At 40.6% G+C, this 19666-nt stretch overlaps 1 protein-coding gene across 2 annotated transcripts in view; it reads right to left on the bottom strand.

Annotated features, from left to right (window-relative positions):
• Nucleotides 1–19258, bottom strand: part of LOC127812951 (copper chaperone for superoxide dismutase, chloroplastic/cytosolic) — a 34143-nt gene extending 14885 nt beyond the window's left edge. Inside the window, exons 1-4 of one of the 2 annotated variants that reach the window (XM_052353569.1) lie at nt 18954–19258; nt 18820–18849; nt 18652–18724; nt 18403–18537 (exon numbers count right to left, since the gene is read on the bottom strand). In XM_052353569.1, the coding sequence (XP_052209529.1) occupies nt 18403–18537; nt 18652–18724; nt 18820–18849; nt 18954–19211 (496 nt within the window). In that variant the 5' untranslated portion in view covers nt 19212–19258. The remainder of the gene's footprint in view (nt 1–18402; nt 18538–18651; nt 18725–18819; nt 18850–18953) is intronic. The other variant, XM_052353570.1, reaches the window with a different exon arrangement.
• Between the last annotated feature and the right edge of the window lie 408 nt (nt 19259–19666).

The raw sequence follows: 19666 nt of genomic DNA on the forward strand, positions 1-19666 counted from the left end.
TTGTCGTTGGGTTTACATTGTTAAAGTTGGTCCTGATGGCTGGATTGATCGCCTTAAGGCTTGTCTTGTTGCCTCAAGTTTTTGGCCTTGATTATGGCAATACATTTTCTCAAGTTGCTAAGATCTCCTCTGTTCGCCTTTTTTTCTCCCTTACTACTATGTTTCATTGGCCTCTTCATCAACCAGACATCAAGAATGCCTTCCTTTATAACAATTTACAAGAAGAGATATATATGAAGCAACCTCCTAGCTTTGTTGCTCCGGGGGAGTCTGGGCTAGTGTGTCACCTTTGAAAATCCTTATACAAACTAAAACGGTCTCCTCGATCTTGGTTTGATTGATTCAGTTTAGCTGTTCTTGAGTTAAGAGTTAACTCATAGTAGAGCTGATCATTCTATTTTTATCGCTCTCAATCTGACCACCACATTCATCTAGTGATATATGTCGATGATATAGTACTTGCAAGGAATGATGATGTTGGTATCACTGAATTGAAGGCACATTTTCACCAACAATTTTAGACTAAGGATTTGGGTCCCTTGAAATATTTTTTGGGTATTGAGGTAGCTCGATCAAAGCAGGGCATCTATATTTCTCAATGAAAGTATGCCTTGGATATGCTACAGAAGACAGGGTTGCTTGGAAGTAAGCCAACAAACACCCCTATGGATCGGAACGTCAAATTGTTACCAAGACAGAGGGAGCCTCTTTCTAACCTTGGGTGCTACCGTCGATTAGTTGGCAAGCTTAATTACCTCACAGTCACACGTCCTGATATTTTATTTGTTGTGAGTGTAGTAAGTCAGTTTTTGGATTTGTTAGAGGAAACAGGACCGATGGGAGGTTAAGGTGCAAGTATCCCAGTAGAACCTATCATCAAATTGGGGGAAAATTCTAATTATCAGCCGGTGGACAAAGGAAGATATCAAATATTGGTGGGGCGACTGATCTATTTGTCACACACTCAGCCAAATATTGCATTTGTTATTAGCTTGGTGAGTCAATTCATGCATAGTCTAACGGAGGAACATATGCAGGTTGTAAGGAGAATCCTATGTTACTTGAAAACAACACCTAGCAAAGGGATTTTGTTCAAATCGGGCAATGACTTGGATATTACAGGGTATACGAATGTAGATTATGTTGGGTCTTTAACTGATATGCGCTCCACAACAAGGTATTGTGTGTTCTTAGGGGGGAACTTGGTGTCCTAGAGAAGTAAGAAGCAAAGTATAGTGGCTAGATCTAGTACTGAGGCCGAATTTAGGGCCATGGCCCTAGGGCAGTGTGAATTGTTGTGGCTGAGAATTATTCTGGAAGACCTAAAGATTGTTAGCAATGGAGCAATTAAGTTGTGTTGTGATAACAAATCAGCTATAAGTATTACACATAACCCCGTGCAACACAATAGAACCAAGCATGTGGAGATAGACAAATATTTCATAAAGGAGAAGTTGGAAGCTAGTTTGATCTATGTACCATATGTCCCCTTAGGAAAATAGCTAGCTGATCTTTTGACAAAGAGATTGCCCACTAAAAGGTTTGAAGAGCTGGTAGGTAAGCTGAGAATGGTGGATATCCATTCACCACCTTGAGGGGTAGTGTTGGTTCCCGAAAAAAGAAATAAGAAAACTTGGCTAGCATCTCAAAGAGAGTTGTTAGTCAAGTTATCCTTAATTTATAAGTTAATTATATCTTTAGCTTTTGGGAATTTCTAAATCTGTATTTAGGAATCTTTCCTATATTGTTTAGGAAACTTCCTATTTGTGTATAGTCAAATCTTTTTAACGGGGTGCAAGCCTGACAGAGGGAGTTCTCAATTTTCTCCGATAATTCAAATAGGGAAGAGAATTGAGAGAGAGAGAGAGAGGATTCGGAGGGAAGAATAGAGAATTTAGAGAGAGAGAGAGAATTTTCGAATTGGAATCAATGTATTCATGTCTTCAATCAAGTGAGATCAGTCTTTTTATACTGATCTCCCTACAATTCAAATGAAAAGAGAGCTTCCCGCTCTTATTGTCTCCCGCCACTACAACTACCGCTACATGTGCGGTTAGTTACTCCTTACTCTTACCAATTCTTCGAAATACAACAAGAATTTAAAAGTACTAAGAGTAGCTCGTGACAATTACCCTCCCCTTGAAGACTTTCTTGTCCTCTAGAAATACAAAGCAACCTTGCAGCTCTCAGGAATTGCTTGAGCAATTCCAGGAGGTATTCCCATGTGTTGTCTTCGGTAGGTAGCCGGCTCCACTTCACTAACACTTGCATTAAGGCAACCCCTTACTGATGGATCACTCTTCGGTCTAAGATAGCTTCTGGTTCACTTGCTAACTCTTTCCCTAGGCTTTTGGTGGGTAGGCGGGAACTGGTAGGTTGGTCTCCCACACATCTTTTAAGCAATGACACGTGAAATACCAGGTGAATTAGAGACCCTTCCAGTAATTGGAGCTGATAAGCGACCTTTCCCAATCTTGCTACCATAGAGAATGGACCATAGTACCTCGGGCTCAATTTTAGTAGTTGCCTCTCCAATCACAGCCCTCACCTGCATTGGTCTCAACTTTAGGTACACTGATTCTCCCACTGAAAACTCCCTTTCACTTCTCCCCTTGTCTGTTTGCTGCCTCATTCTGTTACGTGTCATAGCTAAGTTTTTCTTTAACTGCTGAAGAATCCCTTGCCTCTGCTAAAGATAGTCATCCACCACAGCTACCTTAATAAACTCAGAGGGTACTGGGAGGAATGGGGGTTTATATCCAAAAAGAGCTTCAAATGGTGACCTCTGTATGGAGTTGTGGTGGCTGGAATTGTACCACCACTGAGCTAATGCCAGCCACTTGTACCACTGCTTTGACTGCTGAAAACTTAGGCACCTTAAGTAGTTTTCTAAGCATTGATTAACCCTCTCAGTCTGCCCATCCGTTTGAGGATAGTAAGCTGATGACATGCTGAGTTTGGTTCCCATATTCTTCCAAAGAGTCTGCCAAAACAGGCTAGTAAAGACATTGTCACGGTTAGAGATAATAGTCTTAAGAACCCCAGGCAACGTAATAACCTGGACTAAAAAGACACTCGCAACCTCTTGAGTGGTATAGGGGTGGGACAACCCTATGAAATGGGCAAACTTTGTGAGTCGATCAACCACTACCAGTATACAATTCTTGCCCTCTGACTTAGGAAGCCCTTCCACAAAGTCCATGGACAGGCTTTCCCATGCTTGCCCTAGAATGTCCAAAGGCTGTAAGAGCCCCGGTGTGGCCACCGTTTTATATTTGCATCATTTACAAGCATCACCCCATAACAAACTTAACTACTACTTCCTTCAATTTTGGCCACAAGAAAAGTTGCTTTACCTTGAGGTATGTGTTTTGAATCCCTAAATGTCCACCCAAAGGGGATCTGTGTAAGGTATGGAGGATCTTGTCTTTAATCTATGGGCAATCTCCAACCACTATTCTTTCTTTATATCTTAGCACCCCGTTCTGCAATGTGTACCCCTTCTTGCTATTAGGGTCCAACACCAGCTGCTCCAATATCTCTTTAACTGACTCATCAGACTCATAACTACTTGCTATTTCTTGATACCACTTGAGTATGGCTGCCAAAATGTCTCCTATTTCTCCCTTCCCCATATAGCGAGATAGAGCATCTGCCACCACATTATCTTTCCCTTTTTTATATTGTATTGTGTAATCAAGCCCCATTAACTTGTCTATACCTTTTTTTTGTAATTACGTGTGGAGTCTCTGCTGCAATAGGTACTTAAGACTCTGGTGGTCAATCTTGATCACAAACTGTCCTCCCTCCAAATAGTGCCTCCATTTTTCCACTATCAATAGGACTGCCACGAACTCTTTCTCGTAAATACTTAGCCCTTCATGTCTTGGGGCCATTGCATGGCTGAGGAAGGCTATGGGTCTGCCTTCTTGCATCAATACAGCTCCCACCCCATTATCACAAGCATTTGTTTCAACCACAAACGTTTTGTTGAAATCCAGCAATCCCAACACCAGCACCTCACTCATGGCCTTCTTCAAGTGCTCAAATGCTATCTCAGCCTTTGGTCCCCACCTGAATCCATCCTTCTTCAACAATTGTGATAGTGGCCGACTTATTACACCATACCCCTTCACAAATCATCGATAGTACCCTGTCAACCCGAGAAAGCCCCTTAAGGACTTTATGTTTGTAGGTCTTGGCCACTCCTGTATGGCTACCACCTTACTAGGGTCAGTACTAACCCCATCACCAAAAATAACATACCCCACATATTCCACTTGTCTTTGTGCAAATGAACACTTCCGACTTTTTGATGTACAGTTGGTTAACTCTAAGAATCTCAAAAGTAGCCTTTAGGTGTGTAAGGTGTTGATCAAAGTCTCGGCTATACACCAGAATGTCATTAAAAAAACACAAGTATAAAGTTATGTAGGTGTGGTTTGAATATTTGGTTCATCAAGGATTGGAATGTAACGGGTGCATTGGTGAGGCCAAAGGGCATTACCAAGAATTCGTAATGGCCTTGATGGGTAAGGAAGGCAGTTTTGTGGATATCTTTTGGGTTCATCCTAATCTGGTGATAGCCAGCTCGAAAGTCTAGTTTAGAAAAAATAGATGCCCCCCTCAATTCATCCAAGAGATCTTCAATAAGTGGGATTGGGAATTTGTCCTTGATAGTCATGGCGTTCAACTGTCAGTAATTCACACAAAAGCGCCATGAACCATCTTTCTTTTTAACCAACACAGGGGATGCAAAGGGGTTGTGGCTATGTTGGATTAGAGAGTTTTTTAGCATTTCTTTGATGATTCTCTCTATTTCAGTTTTCTGAGCTAGAGGATAATGATAGGCCTTGGAATTGCAAGGTTCAGATTGGGGTTTAAGGCTAATTGTGTGGTCATGGGTTCGGGGTGGAGGTAGGGTTGTAGACTCTTTGAATAGATCCTCATATTCAACCAACTGTAAATCTAATGAGTCAAGTTGTCTTACCTCCCAAGTAGTTTGGTGCGGGCTACTCACCACCAATAGCAATCCACTTTGCTCCATTGGCTCCTCTTCTTCTTTTACTGCTTGGATAGAGAAGAGTTGGGTCACCTTACTCATCTTCAACTTGAGTACTGCAACCTTTTGCCAGTGATCATTTTACACATGCCCACCTCCTTGCTTCCCACTAGTGTCAACCTTCTACTACCCTCATTCTCAAAAGTTACTTCCATCTTATTAAAATCAAAGCATATAGGGCTCACGTGCTTCATCCAGTCTACTCCCAAGACTATATCGCAACCTCCCAATTTAAGCAACCTAAGATCTGTCTCGAAGCTTTCTCCTTGTATGGTCCAACAAAAGCCTGCACAAGCTGATTTGCTAACCACTTTACTCCCTTTTGCCACTATCACTGTGAGGGGCTAGGTGTTAATTAGTGAACACTTCAGCCTCTTAGCCATCTCTTCATCTATAAAACAGTGGGTGCTCCCACTGTCTATAAGAATCATAAGCTTGCAATCCCCCACTCTTCCTTCCACTTTAAGGATCTTATTGTTAGCTAGGCCCTTAGGGCATGCAGCAAAATCTCACCATTGTCTTCCTCTCCTTCTTTAAGGGCCTCCAGTACCTCTTCTTCCTCCAAGAACTCCTTCTCTCCATCTAGCAACAGTAACTATTTCTTACATTGGTGTCTCGGAAAATACCTATCCCCGCACTTGTAGCAAAGGTTGGCCTGCCTCCTATGTTCTATCAGTCTCTCCCCTTGAGTTTTAGAAGCTGGTGGTAGTAAACTCTGCATTCCTTATGCTCCCTTCCAATTTTCTCTGACCTGAGCCTTCCCCACGAGAGTTAACATATTGTGTGTTCCTCCCCTGCTCACCAACTGTTGCTTTTTCATGAGCGCTTCCACTATCGGCTTATGCAATCGAGCACTATTAGTGGCATGCTTAAGAGTTTGTGGCTGTAATACTTTCACCATAGGCTTTAACTCCTCATTCAGCCCACTAATAAAACTGAAGACAAAATAAGCCTCCGTGAGGTAGGAGTTATGGTTGAGCATCAGCGTCTTTAGCTCTTCAAACCTTCTCTGGTACTCAGCCATCGATCCACTTTGCATGATCTTATTAAATTCTTCCACCACATCAGTCATTCCCCTTTCTCCAAACCTCTCGCAGAGTTCTGTCGCAAACTCTACCCAGGGACACTCCTTCCTCATCTTCGCCTATCCTTGATACCAATCATCCCCAGCATCGTTGAGGTAGGATGCAGCCATGGCTACCTTTTGGTTCTCTGAAATTCCAATCCACTCAAAGGCCTAGTGTTCTAAACCACGCTAGGCGCTAGTCGAGCGCTAAGCTAGGGCCTAGGGCCTAGCGCCTAGGGCGCCTAGGCGGGCTTAGGAAAACTGTTGATTTTTTTTTATTTTTTTTTAACTTTGTGATGTAACTTGATGTTATTTTCAATTAAATCAAAGTTGAAAGTGGCATGAAAATATATATATATATATCTAACATTATATATTAGATATATATCTTGTTGAGTCTTGGATCTAATTCCTCACACAATTAAACACTCTCTCACACCCAAATACTTACCCGATAGAAATAGAAACAAAAGAAAAGATGAAACAGATCAGAATGGAAAGCAATAACAGATAAGAACAAGAAGACTTATCCTGGTTCGAGCAAGAAGTTGCCTTACATCCAGACTGCCAAATGATGCCGACAGAATCCACTATCAAAGAAACAAGAATACAGCTCTTTCTCTGATCTCTTCCTCACACACACTTAGGCTAATAATCTATAGCCTCTCTCAAGAAAACAAAGGACCGAGCATAAGCTCTCTCTCAATTCTCCAACTCCTATGTGCGAATACAATAGATGGATTCTATCTCTCCCTAAACAGAACCTATCCGCCTCTATTTATAAAAGATAGAGGCGATTACAACTTAAAGGACTGAAATGCAAATAAAAGGAAATACAAGGCTTTAATTGGAAATAACCTAAGAGATATTTCCGTTATATTCTAAACACATAAAACATAAGAATATAAAACATTTCCTAACACATAAATCTGCCCTTTACAGAAACTAACAGCTATACTAATACAAATTCTAACAATTTCTCCACCAATTTGATTAGTTTAGCTTTAAGACTTCAAACTTCCAGATTCTGCCACAGCTTCCTTTTCTTCCATCTTCTAGCTTCCTCCTAAGCTTAAGAGCTTAGATTCCTTCAAGCTACATTAAGTAGCTTCATGCAGTGCTTCATTTTGACTGCAGGTACAGCCTTGGTGAACATATCCGCTGCATTTTCTTCTCCCGCTACCTTTTCCAGCTTCAACAGTTTCCTGTCAAGAATCTCCCTGATAAAATGCAAACGAACATCAATATGTTTTGTGCGTTCATGATGAGCTTGGTTTTTAGCTAGGTGAATGGCACTTTGGCTATCACATCTTAGGGTTGTATCTATCTCCCTTCCTAGCAATTCCCCTAGAAGCCCTTTCAACCACATGGCCTCTTTTATTGCCTCTGCTAGGGCAATATACTCTGCCTCAGTAGTGGATAAAGCTACAACATGTTGTAGACTGGCCTTCCAGCTAATTGTGGCATTCCAAATCTTGAAAACATAGCCAGTGGTTGACCTCCTATCCTGATCCACTGCATAATCTGCATCGGAGTATCCTAGGATCTTAGCTTCTAATTCTTTCCTTGCTCCACCATAAACTAAACCAATACCTAATGATCCTTTTAGGTATTTAAACATCCACTTGACAGCACTCCAATGAGACTTCCCTGGGTTTGCCATAAATCGACTAACTACACTCATGGCATGAGCAAGATCTGGCCGAGTACAGACCATGCTGTACATCAAGCTTCCTACTGCACTAGAGTATGGGACATTCCTCATTTCTGCCTCATCATCCTCATTTATAGGAGATTGACTTGCTGAAAGCTTAATATGCTGAGCAAACGAAGTGCTAACAGCCTTTGATTCTGTCATACCAAACCTTTGAATTAATTTTCTTAAGTAATTCTCTTGCGATAGACCTAGGGTTCTAACCTTTCTATCCCTCTTAATTTCAATTCCCAATATCTTTCTTGCTTCTCCTAGATCTTTCATTTCAAAAACTAATTTTAATTCCAATTTTAACTGCTGGATTTCTTCCCTTGATTGACTTGCAATCAACATATCATCAACATATAATAAAAGATACAAGAATATACTGTTAGATATTTTCTTAAAATATACACAGCAATCATATGAACTTCTTACAAACCCATGATCAATCATAAAAGTATCAAATCTTTTATACCATTGGCGAGGGGATTGTTTAAGCCCATATAGGGATTTCTTAAGAAGGCATACTTGCTCTATTTTTCCTTTTGATTTGAACCCCTTTGGCTGCTCCATGAAAATCTTTTCTTCTAGATCTCCATGTAAGAAAGTAGTAGTAACATCCATTTGTTCTAAACACAAATCCATGTGAGCAGTTATGGCTAGAAGCATTCTTATTGAGATGTGCCTTACAACAGGGGAAAATACCTCATTATAATCAATTCCCTCAACCTGAGTAAACCCTCTTGCAACCAGCCTGGCTTTATATCTAGGCTTAAGATCACTCCTTGCTCCTTCCTTTATTTTATAAAGCCATTTACAGCCCACTATTCTCTGCATCTTAGGTCTATCAACTAAAGTCCAGGTTTGATTTTTCCTTAAGAGAGTTTATTTCTGATTCCATAGCCTTAATCCACTTACTTGAGTCCTTAGAGGATATTGCTTCCTCATATGATTGAGGTTCATCACCTGCAACCTCAAATGCACTCATAAGAGCATATGAAACCAAATCTGCAAAGCCATATCTCTTAGGGGGTTTTGTTTCTCTTTTCTGCCTATCCCTAGCAACATTATATCTATGCTGGTCAAGCTCATCTTCTGCATCTGAACCCTCTTGCCTTTCTCCATGAGGGTCAAAATCTTGGTCAGCAATGGGTTCTTCTAGGTCTACCTAATGTTCCAAGTCCTGGTTTTGAGAGCCAGATGTTTCTGCACTTGGGAGAGTCTCCATGCCATCCTAATTCTACATTCTCTATTGAAGATGATGGCACATCTCTTCCATTATCATGCAGACCCTTAGCTACTAAATTCTCATCAAAAATGACATCCCTAGTAACTAAGATCTTTTGGTTTTCAGGTTCTAGACTCCATAGTTTGTACCCTTTGACCCCAGTTGGATATCCTATAAAAATGCATTTTTGAGCCCTAGGATCCAGCTTTCCTTGCTTTACATGGGCATATGATATGCACCCAAATACCCTTAGGTGTTTTAGACTAGGTTTGTGACCTGTCCATTTTTCATAAGGAGTTTTAAATTCAATTGCAGCTGAGGGAGATCTATTTAACACATAGGCTGCAGTATTCACTGCTTCTCCCCAAAATGCCTTTGAGAGGTTTGCATGAAACGACATACACCTAACTCTCTCTAAGAGAGTCCTATTCATCCCCTCGGCAAGCCCATTTTGCCTAGGAGTTCCTGGGGCAGTCAAATGCCTAACTATCCCACTTCATTTGCATAGATCGGTAAACTCCTTGATGCAGAACTCAAGACCATTGTCAGTCCTAATGGTCTTTATCTTCCTTCCCTTTTGATTTTCTATCATGGTCTTCCATGTTTTAAATGCCTCAAAAGTATGCTCTTTTGTTTTCAAAACATAGATCCATACCATTCTAGAAAAATCATCTATTATGGACAAAAAATACCTAGCTCCACCATAAGTAACAGTTTGGGCTGGCCCCCATAAGTCACTATGAATGTAATCTAAAGGACCCTTAGAAGAGTGAATAGCAGTTTTATTGAATTTTACCTTGGTAGTCTTTCCATAGATACATGATTCACACTTAACTAATCCTGCCACTTGGTTTCCTTGTAAAATCCCTTGGTTTGCTAATTCTTTAAGGCCAAGCTCACTAATGTGAGCCATCCTAAGGTGCCATAATCTCGAGATTGAGACATCCTTACTGCCAGTCACAGCTGCTTCCCCATCTAAAACAGATGCTTGCAGAATATAAATTCTATTCTACTGGTTTGCCTTCATACATACTAGGGATCCTCGAAATACCTTAAGAATTTCTCCCTCTCCTTTAAAACTATGGCCAGATTTAGTTAAAGCTTCTAGAGAGATTAAATTCCTTTTTAACTCTGGGATATATCTTACCCCTTGAAGAGTCCCGAAGGTATTGTTAGGCATTTTAAGCCTAACATCTCCAATACCTAGGACCTTACACTCATATGATCATTTCCAAGAAGAACCTTACCCCCATCCACTTCCTGAAAATTTTCAAACTAGTGTCTATTGGGTGACATGTGAAAGGAGCAGCCTAAATCCAAGATCCACATATCTTTTACTGAGTTCTGAGATACTGTTAATGCATCAGAACTATCATACCCAAACTCGCACACTGAAACTCCACCATCCGAGGCTTTTTTATCCTTGAAATCTTTCTTCCTTTTTGGACAGTCTCTCTTAAAATGCCCTTCTTCTTGACAGTGATAACACTTAACTGGACCCCTCCCATTCTTAGACTTAGATCTAGATTTATTTTTCCCTTTGGAATCCTTTTTTGTACCCCTAGATCTTGCAGTCAGAACATCTCCACTGGAGGGTCTTTCTGCTTGGTTATACCTTAAATCTTTTGAATTTAGGACTCCTATATCATCTTCTAAAGACAAATTATCTCTGCCATGCTGCAGAATATCTACAAAATGCTCATATGACTGAGGCAAAGAATGTAATAAAACTAATGCCCTATCTTCATTATCATATTTAACATTGATGTTTTCTAGATCTAGGCATAGTTTATTAAATTCATCTATATGGTCTTGCAGCTTTTGTTTTTCTTTCATCTTAAATGTAAAGAATTTAGTCTTTAGATATAACCTGCTAGACAAGGTTTTTGTTAAGTACAAATTGTCCAATCTTTTCCAAATTCCTAAGGCAATGGTCATTTTTGACACTTCCCTTAATACCTTATCTCCTAAGCTAAGGATTAAAGTATTAAAAGCCTTCTCTTCTATGTCTTCTTTCTGTTCTGCCGAGAGGGTTTTAGCACTATCCCCTATCTGTTCTTTATCCCATGGTTCCTCTCTCAACACCTCCTTTAAACCCAGATTTCCGAGGAGGCTTGCATCTTGATTTTCCATAAAGAAAAATCGTTTGTGCCATTAAATTTTTCAATATCATATCTAGATGCAGAACCGGACATTGCCATTTCTTGAAGGTTTCTAAGACTGATCTAACGGGTTCTTGGATGAATCTTGAAAGAAATTATGTGAAATCCTAGGCTCTGATACCAAATTGTTGAGTCTTGGATCTGATTCCTCACACAATTAAACACTCTCTCACACCCAAATACTTACCCGATAGAAATAGAAACAAAAGAAAAGATGAATCAGATCAGAATGGAAAACAATAACAGATAAGAACAAGAAGACTTATCCTAGTTCGGGCAAGAAGTTGCCCTACATCCAGACTGCCAGATGATGCCGACAGAATCCACTATCAAAGAAACAAGAATATAGCTCTTTCTCTCTGATCTCTTCCTCGCACACACTTAGGCTAATAATCTATAGCCTCTCTCAAGAAAACAAAGGACCGAGCATAAGCTCTCTCTCAATTCTCCAACTCCTATGTGCGAATACAATAGACGGATTCTATCTCTCCCTAAACAGAACCTATCCGTCTTTATTTATAAAAGATAGGGGCGGTTACAACTTAAAGGACTGAAATGCAAATAAAAGGAAATACAAGGCTTTAATCGGAAATAACCTAACAGATATTTCCGTTATATTCTAAACACATAAAACATAAGAATATAAAACATTTTCTAACACATAAATCTGCCCTTTACAGAAACTAACAGCTATACTAATACAAATTCTAACATATCTAACATATAAATAGAAAAGAAAATATAAATATATCTAATCTAATATATAAATAGAAATAGAAAAATATATATATAATATATTTAACATATCTAATAGCTAACAGCTAAATAAAAAAAATTAAATACATAACAAACCCTAACAGCTAACACTAGCAACCCGCGCTTGAGAGACACGGAAAGAGAGAGATAGAGGGGTTGGAAGCGAAAGCAGAGATGGAGCTTGACAACGACGGCGACAGTGTTGATCCAGTGAGGAAGCGGCAGCAAGGACAAAGCTTGATGGCGTAGAGGCGATGAGGAGGTCGCGATAGAGCTGGAGGTAACGAGGAGGTACCGACGGCGTTGAAGCAGTGGCGGCGTTGGGCTGAGAGGGCGAGATGGCTAAGAGGAGTAAGAGAGGCTTCGGAATCGACAAAGGGTAAGATTTAAACCCAAAAATTAGGCATCCCAGGCAACGCGCCCAGGCAGCTAGGCGCTGCCGCCGCCTAATTAATCAGGCCAACGCCCTAGAGAGGCCGACCAGGCCATATTCGGGGCAACCGCCTAGGCCAATTTTTAGAACACTGAAGGCCCTTTCACATCTCCTAATCCACCATTGAAGTGTATTCCCATCAAACATGGGGATATCCAATTTTGGCATTGGTATCCCCAGGTGGCCAAGGCTTCCTTTCCCTCCTTGCCTTCGGCCGATCACATTCTCTCCCATTTCCCCAGGCTCCTCACCAACCTTAGAGGTTCCTAGTCTCCTACAACTCATCCCCTGGCTGGGAAGAATCAAATCCACCCTTTATCTAGAAGAAAAATCTAGAGAGAGGTTTATCGGTTGTTGCCGCACAAACATAACCACGAATCCTTGTAGCTGCTCTCTGATTTGCGCTCCTACCTCTCTCTAATCTGATTGACCACCCCATCCAATTTACGGTCAATAGAAATGATCGCCTTGTGATTACGATTTGATCCTAATTCGAGTTGATCTACCCGCACCTGCAAGTCCGAGACCGTGGACCCGAATTAGTGTAGTTGCGCCTCCATATTCTTCATCCTTGTGTCATCTACCATCACCAGATCTGCTCGCAACTCGATTGGCCTGAGATCGCTCTGATACCAAATTGTCAGGGTGCAAGCCTGACAAAGGGGAGTTCTCAATTTTCTCCGAGAATTAAAATAGGGAAAAGAATTAACAGACACACAGAGAGAGAGAGAGGATTCAGAGGGAAGAATAGAGAATTTAGAGAGAGAGAGAGAGAGAATTTCCAAATTGGAATCAATGTATTCATGCCTTCAATCAGGTGAGATCAGTCTTTTTATACTAATCTCCTTACAATTCAAATGAAAAGAGAGCTTCCCACTCTTATTGTCTCCTGCCACTACAACTATCGCAACATGTGCAGTTAGTTACTCCTTACTCTACCAATTCTTTGAAATTCAACAAGAATTTAAAAGTATTAAGAGTAGCTCGTGACACTTTCCTATGTTTAGCCTTAATAAATCCTTGCTATGTTGTACATTCCTCATCTCTATAAGAGGACTTATATTTTACGAATGAAGTAATGAAAAATATACCCAGTTTTCACAGATTTAAACATGCATTTGCGGCTAATTTCAAGCTATATAGAGTTCCACAACTATTAGGATTTGCATTAGTTAAGTTGTCAAATCTCGATAGAGGGCATTGTATGTAACTGGGAAATAATTTGCATGTTTATATTTTATGTGTTTAAAATATAACGAAAATAACTCCTTTATGTTATTTCCGGAAGTCCTTGTTATTTTCTTATTTGCATCTAAGTCCTTGGTTGTAACTGTCTCTATCTGTTATAAATAAAGGCAGATAAGTTCAGGGGTAGGTATTCAGCATTCATTCTTTTCAGATTATCTTGCACGAGTTCTAGAGAGAATTGAGAGAGAGCTTTGCTCGGTCCTTGTATTCTCGGGAGGGAGGCTATTGTTCATAGCTAAGAGCGTGCGAGAAGGAGTGTTGTATCCTATTGGCTTTCTAATGGATCCTGTCTTGGTCACCAACAATCTAGATGTAGGGCATTTCATTCCTGAACCAAGATAAGTTCTTGCCTCTTTACTTTTCTGTTATTGCTTTGATTTACTTTAAATTTTGTTATTCTACTTTTGTTTCTATCAGGTGAAGGTTGGCTGTGAGAAAGTGATGGTTCTTGTGTGAATAATCGGTCCTAGATTCAACAACAACCATGACATAATTGCAGAGTTCTCGTCCCATGCTGCAAATCTCGGGTCCTCTTTTGGTGGTCCCATTCCATCAAGATGACTCAACTTCCCTTTATCCTTCAAGAATGTTCTTACAACTTGAGACCACTGTAGGTAGTTTCTCCCATCTAACCGATAGGATGGGTTAAGATTCTAGAAGTCGCTCGCTACAATGTTGTGAGTGACTCCAGTCAACATAGCGAAGTTAGGATCAACCAAGGAGCGGCCAGGGTTGCTAGTTTCAAAGATTGAAAACATCTTTCAAAAACTGAAAGTGATTGATCAATGAATAGATCAACACCAAACGAATGGATTCATTGAAAGGACACTGTAACAAACTGGAGTAGGAAGTTGCGACACTGTAGGAGTCCAAATAGCAAAGATGGAAGCCTGAATCAAGAGGTTGCCAGAGCAGGGACACTGCAACGCCGGAGAGGAGGCCGAACTTACCAAGTCGTCGAAACCAAAGAGAATGGAATGAGTAGCGACAGCTGGGGGCAAGGGTCAAGCAACGATTAATGGTTGAGAGTCACTATCGAGGGCAATTGTTGAGGGCACCTTCTCAATCTGGGTCGCCGAAACCCGAGAGAGCAAAACGATAGTGACAGTCATCGATTGAGGATAACGGGCGACGGTCGAGGGTCAAGCAATGGTCAACAGTCAAGAGCAGTGTTCTAAAAGACGCTAGACGCTAGTCGGGCGCCAACCCGGGGCCTAGTGCATAGGCCGCCTAGGCGGAGCCTAAAAAATATGCTTGGGGTAATTGTAGAGAATAACTTAAAAACACATAATAACATATTACTTGTAGAAATTAGCTTAGAGAAGGGTTTATCAAAATTTTTATTTATTTATTTATTTTTTTCATTCTTTTCTAAATACCTCCCCCCCCGCCCCTCGCGCGTACTCGGATGCCCCCATTTTCAACCTTCTCACTCATTCTCTCTCTCTCTCTCTCTCTCTCTCAAACCTGCATCCGCGGACCACCGTCGCCCACCTCACCAACGCCGCTCAGACCACCGTCGCCCCCACCCGACCGGCTACAAAAACCCGCCGCCACGAGAGAGAAATCGAAGAGACGATTGGCGGCAGCGGCGGCGGCAGTGATGAGAGTGAGAAATCGGGGCCAAGGGAAAATACTGAACACAAATCCAAACACAGAAATTGGAGCCAAGAGAAAAATCAAGGCCAAGGTAAGTTTGTAAGTTCTCGAAAATCAGGCGGCCTAGGCTGCTAGGCGTCGATTGGGCTCGATTGATCACGTCTGGTACCTAGGGTGCCGATTTGCCTGTATTCGTGGCGGCCAGGGGCTGCCTAACGCCTCGGCGGCCGCCTAGGCTGCCTTTTAGAACACTGGTCAGGAGCAATGGTCAAGGGTGACAGTTGGGGACACCTTCTCGATTTGGAATCGCTGACATACTAGCGATTGAGGCCGACCAAAAAAAACACACCTAGAGATGATGCGAAGATAAAGGCTTAATGGCAGGAACCCTAGGGACATTGGTAGCAGTGTGAAGGCTATGGCAATGAAGATAGGAGAGACAAAGACAGCAGGAGACCGACCGAAAAAATGGACGGCAATGAAGGCTAGAGGTAATAACCAGTGTTCTAAAATTCGCTCTAGGCGTCGCCTAGGCGCTAGGTGGCCACTGGCCGCCCCGAGTATGCCCTAGTCGGGCTTCCTAGGCGCCGGCCCGATTAATCGACCGTAGCGGCGCCTAAGCGGCCCACACCACCTAGACCACCCAAGTTTTTGCTTTATATATCAGCCAATTTTAGGGTATTTTATTTCTTAATCTCGTATCTCAGCCTCTCCCCCTCTCACCCCAAGGCCGCTGCCGCCTCAATGTCGTCGGCTCGCCGGTACTCATCGCCATCGCTGCCTCCAGCTCCATTATCGCCGTCAAGTTTCATCAACACCGCCTCTACGCCATTCGCGTCCTCCTCGCTGCCTGAACGTCGCCATGTCCTCGCCGTCAAGCTCCATCTCCGCCACCAGCGAGCTCCATCTCCTTCGTAACCCCCCTCTCTCTCTCTTTGAGTCTCTAGTTATTGGTTTCTCTTTCTCTCTGTTACATTGTTTCTGTTTTTTATTTTTTATTTTATTTTATTTTTATGTTCTATTTATGTATTAGATATATATTTAGTTTTAATTATTATTAATTATATAATATATGTGTTTTTACACGATGAAGAAGATTGAAAATAAAAAATTATATGAGGTTATTGGTTATTTTGCAGAAAATAATTTATGTTTTCATTATATTATAAAATAAAAGTTATTTTGCTATTTTATTGCTTTAATTTGATTATTTTGTAATTATTTTGCAGTTATGGCATGATATGTTATTGTTATTTTGAATATTAAGTGAGGTTATTGGTTATATATATATAGGTTTCTATTGCAAGTTTCTTCAATTAAAAAAAAAATCAAATTTTTTTAGGCTTTGCCTAGGCCCCGCCTAGGCACCCTAGGCGCTAGGCCCCAGCCTGGTGCCTGATTAGCGCCTAGCGCCTTTTAGAACACTAGTAATAACTCCCTAGGACGATGGCTCTGATACCATGTAACCAAAGCTGTAATGCTATAATATCTTTCTCATCCTTACATTGTAGGGTAAACCACCCTATACCTACACGTAGAAATTTACAAAATAGGAAAGATTACAAGAAGGAAACTATAAAGAACGGAAACCTAATCAAATCTATACAAAAGGAAACTAATAAACATGGAAAGATTCTAACAGCCAATCCCACATTCAGAGGAGATTGATTGGGATGTCCTAATCAATTCAAATCGATTTCTCCAACAAAACTACAAATTAGATCTATAATGAGATAGAGTATCACTATTGAAGTGTATGCCCATAGTTGACACCATTTTTTCCCTAAAAAGTTATTCACTTGTATGGATGGTCTGAAGTTTCGTATTATGAGTGTTTGTGTTATTGTTGATAGGTAGAGCATCAAAAGGACTACTCAACTGTTGATTGGACCATAATTGGCTGGTTGATAAGATTGATTTCTTTATAGTGTGCTTCATTGTTGAGACACCGTTTCATAGCCCCCCCCGCCCCCACCGCACCCCAATATCCAATGTCGGAAAATTTGGAGAGATTAGCATAATATTTTTGCCTGAGTTCTGTCAAAGACAGTCATAAAAGGTAGATTTTGCCCCTCAAAGATAGTGTATAGATGAAACAGGTTATGGTGACTACCTCCCAAGATTCAACCAACACTTCCCATAAGTGTACTCAATATGGGGACATCAGGAGCAGCAAAATAACTTAAACCAGCAACAGAGAGGAGAGAGAAAAAACAAGTAGGAAGAGAAAGGTGAAGAGATCAAAATCAAAGTAAAAGAGGGTGGAATTTTATATTGAGTTCAGTGAACTATTTGAGAATTTGTTGCCTAAAAATAATCAAGGAGCCATACAATTTACAGAATAAAATTTCAATTTTGGAATCTGACTAAAAGCCAATCTTAGCAAAAATGAAGGGATAGCTCGTTGAGCAGAAATAGAAGTTGAAGAGCAAGACTACTGAATTAGTCAACATGTGAATAAGGTTTTGGACAAGTCAAAAATAAAATATAGTTCCAACCAATAGTTTCTTTCAATAATTAGTTTAAAAGAAAGTTAAGTCTCAAGTACCACAATAAATGAGAAATAAGATTTTGATGAAAAAAACAAACAAATCAAAATGTTTTCCACTCTAAATTGCTGCTTAGTTTCGCAAAAGGAAATTCTATCAACAACAATAAGAAACAAAACGTAGGCATGTACATGTTCTCGAAAATTCAGCAAACATCTCTCAAGCTAGTCAAACCCCACTTCAGTGTACCATTGCAAGAGTAATTCACACTAGTACAACTACCATTCCTCTTGCTCTTATCAACTAGAATAGTAGCGAATCATTATAACCTCCCAGCTGTATATCCTTAAAGTAGGTCTTGGTCCAGCCATTAGGTTGCTCCATTTTGACCTAGTTTCAGAATACAAACAAGTTCTCCTTGCATGAAATCTGTGTAATGTTAAAGTTTGAAGTTGAAAGAATTGTTCATTGGACTGCCGCCCCCACTCTCTTCCCTTTATCCGTAGCAGGACATGTAACTTTTAGATAATACTTTAACATCACATGTCAAGCTAATTGATTGCATGGAAACTAAGAACTTCACGTACAAACCTTAGTACAATGGAAAAATGAATTCTATAGAAAAACATTAGTCCTGACCAGAGGAAGGAGAAAAGAACGAACCTTCTGGAACCCCTTGCCCAATCAATCGAGCCTTTCTACCTGTCTGCTCCAAAGCTTCAGTCATGGTCTTCACAGGTGAGGACCCGAGTATCCTAACCACTTGATTGCTCAAATCCACTTCCACATTCTTAACTCCTACGTAATAATACCAGTGAACACAAAACATTGACAAGCATTAAATAACGAACAGTATAGCCATTATCTGTAAGAAATGACCAAATTAATCTGCCAAGTACTCTATCCACCCACCATCAATGGTCTCCAACTTATTCCTCACCGCGTTAACACAACCATCACACTTCATATCCACCATATACTCCGTCTGCATCAAATCAAAATCAAAATCTCAAAATAACAACCGAAATCCTCGATGAACGACACCCCACAGACGTAAAACGGGCGAAGACTGGAACTCACCAGTAACTCCGGCAACGCCGAATAGTTTTGCTAATCAAATCAACGAATCTCATTAGTTCAATTGAAATCTGTATACATATGCATATGAGAGAGAGAGAGAGAGAGACAGACAGACAGACAGAGATGAAAATTACCTGAGACGTGGGGGCGTCCATATGGATGGCTGAGGGCGGGACAGTGAAGGTACTGACAAGGACCAATCGATTGTGTCCGATGATTGAATTGCAGGACCGAGAGGGAAAAGCTAGGGTTTTGGAGATGCGAGATGACAAAGAAGAAGAAGAAGAAGAGGAAGAAGAAGAAGAAGCTGCTTGAGCCAAGAAGGCAGCTGGGAGAGCGGTGAGCGCAACGGCTGTTGTGACTGTGGATGCCACTGACCTGAGAAATGCCATTTTTATTTTATTTTATTGTGTTATCACTTGGCTCGGCCTCATATAATTTCTTCACCTGCCTGGATGATTACTCAACGGCGCCGCTTCTTGTATTTTCTAGAGCCTTCTGGGTACCTTTCAAGCCAGGATAAAGTCCCTTACCCACCCTTACCCATATCTTATCATAATATAATTTTAAATATAGTATTGGAAAATGCTAAGTTTGATTTTAGCTACAAGACATTCTTATTAGTCAATAATAAATATATTATATTTTGTAATATCTATATATATATTATAACAAAACAGCCGTCAAAATTTTTCCCTCCTATTTTCAATTACTATTTTAATATTTTATTATATTTTTTAATTTTTTTTGTTTACCCGAAATAGAATTTTTATAGGTCATTAATTAAGTCTAAATTGGTGAAAAACATGTAGTTCTTGGAACACGTAAATGATTTCTTTATGGTTGA

This window comes from Diospyros lotus, chromosome 11 (assembly GCF_014633365.1).
Source record: "Diospyros lotus cultivar Yz01 chromosome 11, ASM1463336v1, whole genome shotgun sequence".
In the NCBI taxonomy this organism is placed as follows: Eukaryota; Viridiplantae; Streptophyta; class Magnoliopsida; order Ericales; family Ebenaceae; genus Diospyros; species Diospyros lotus.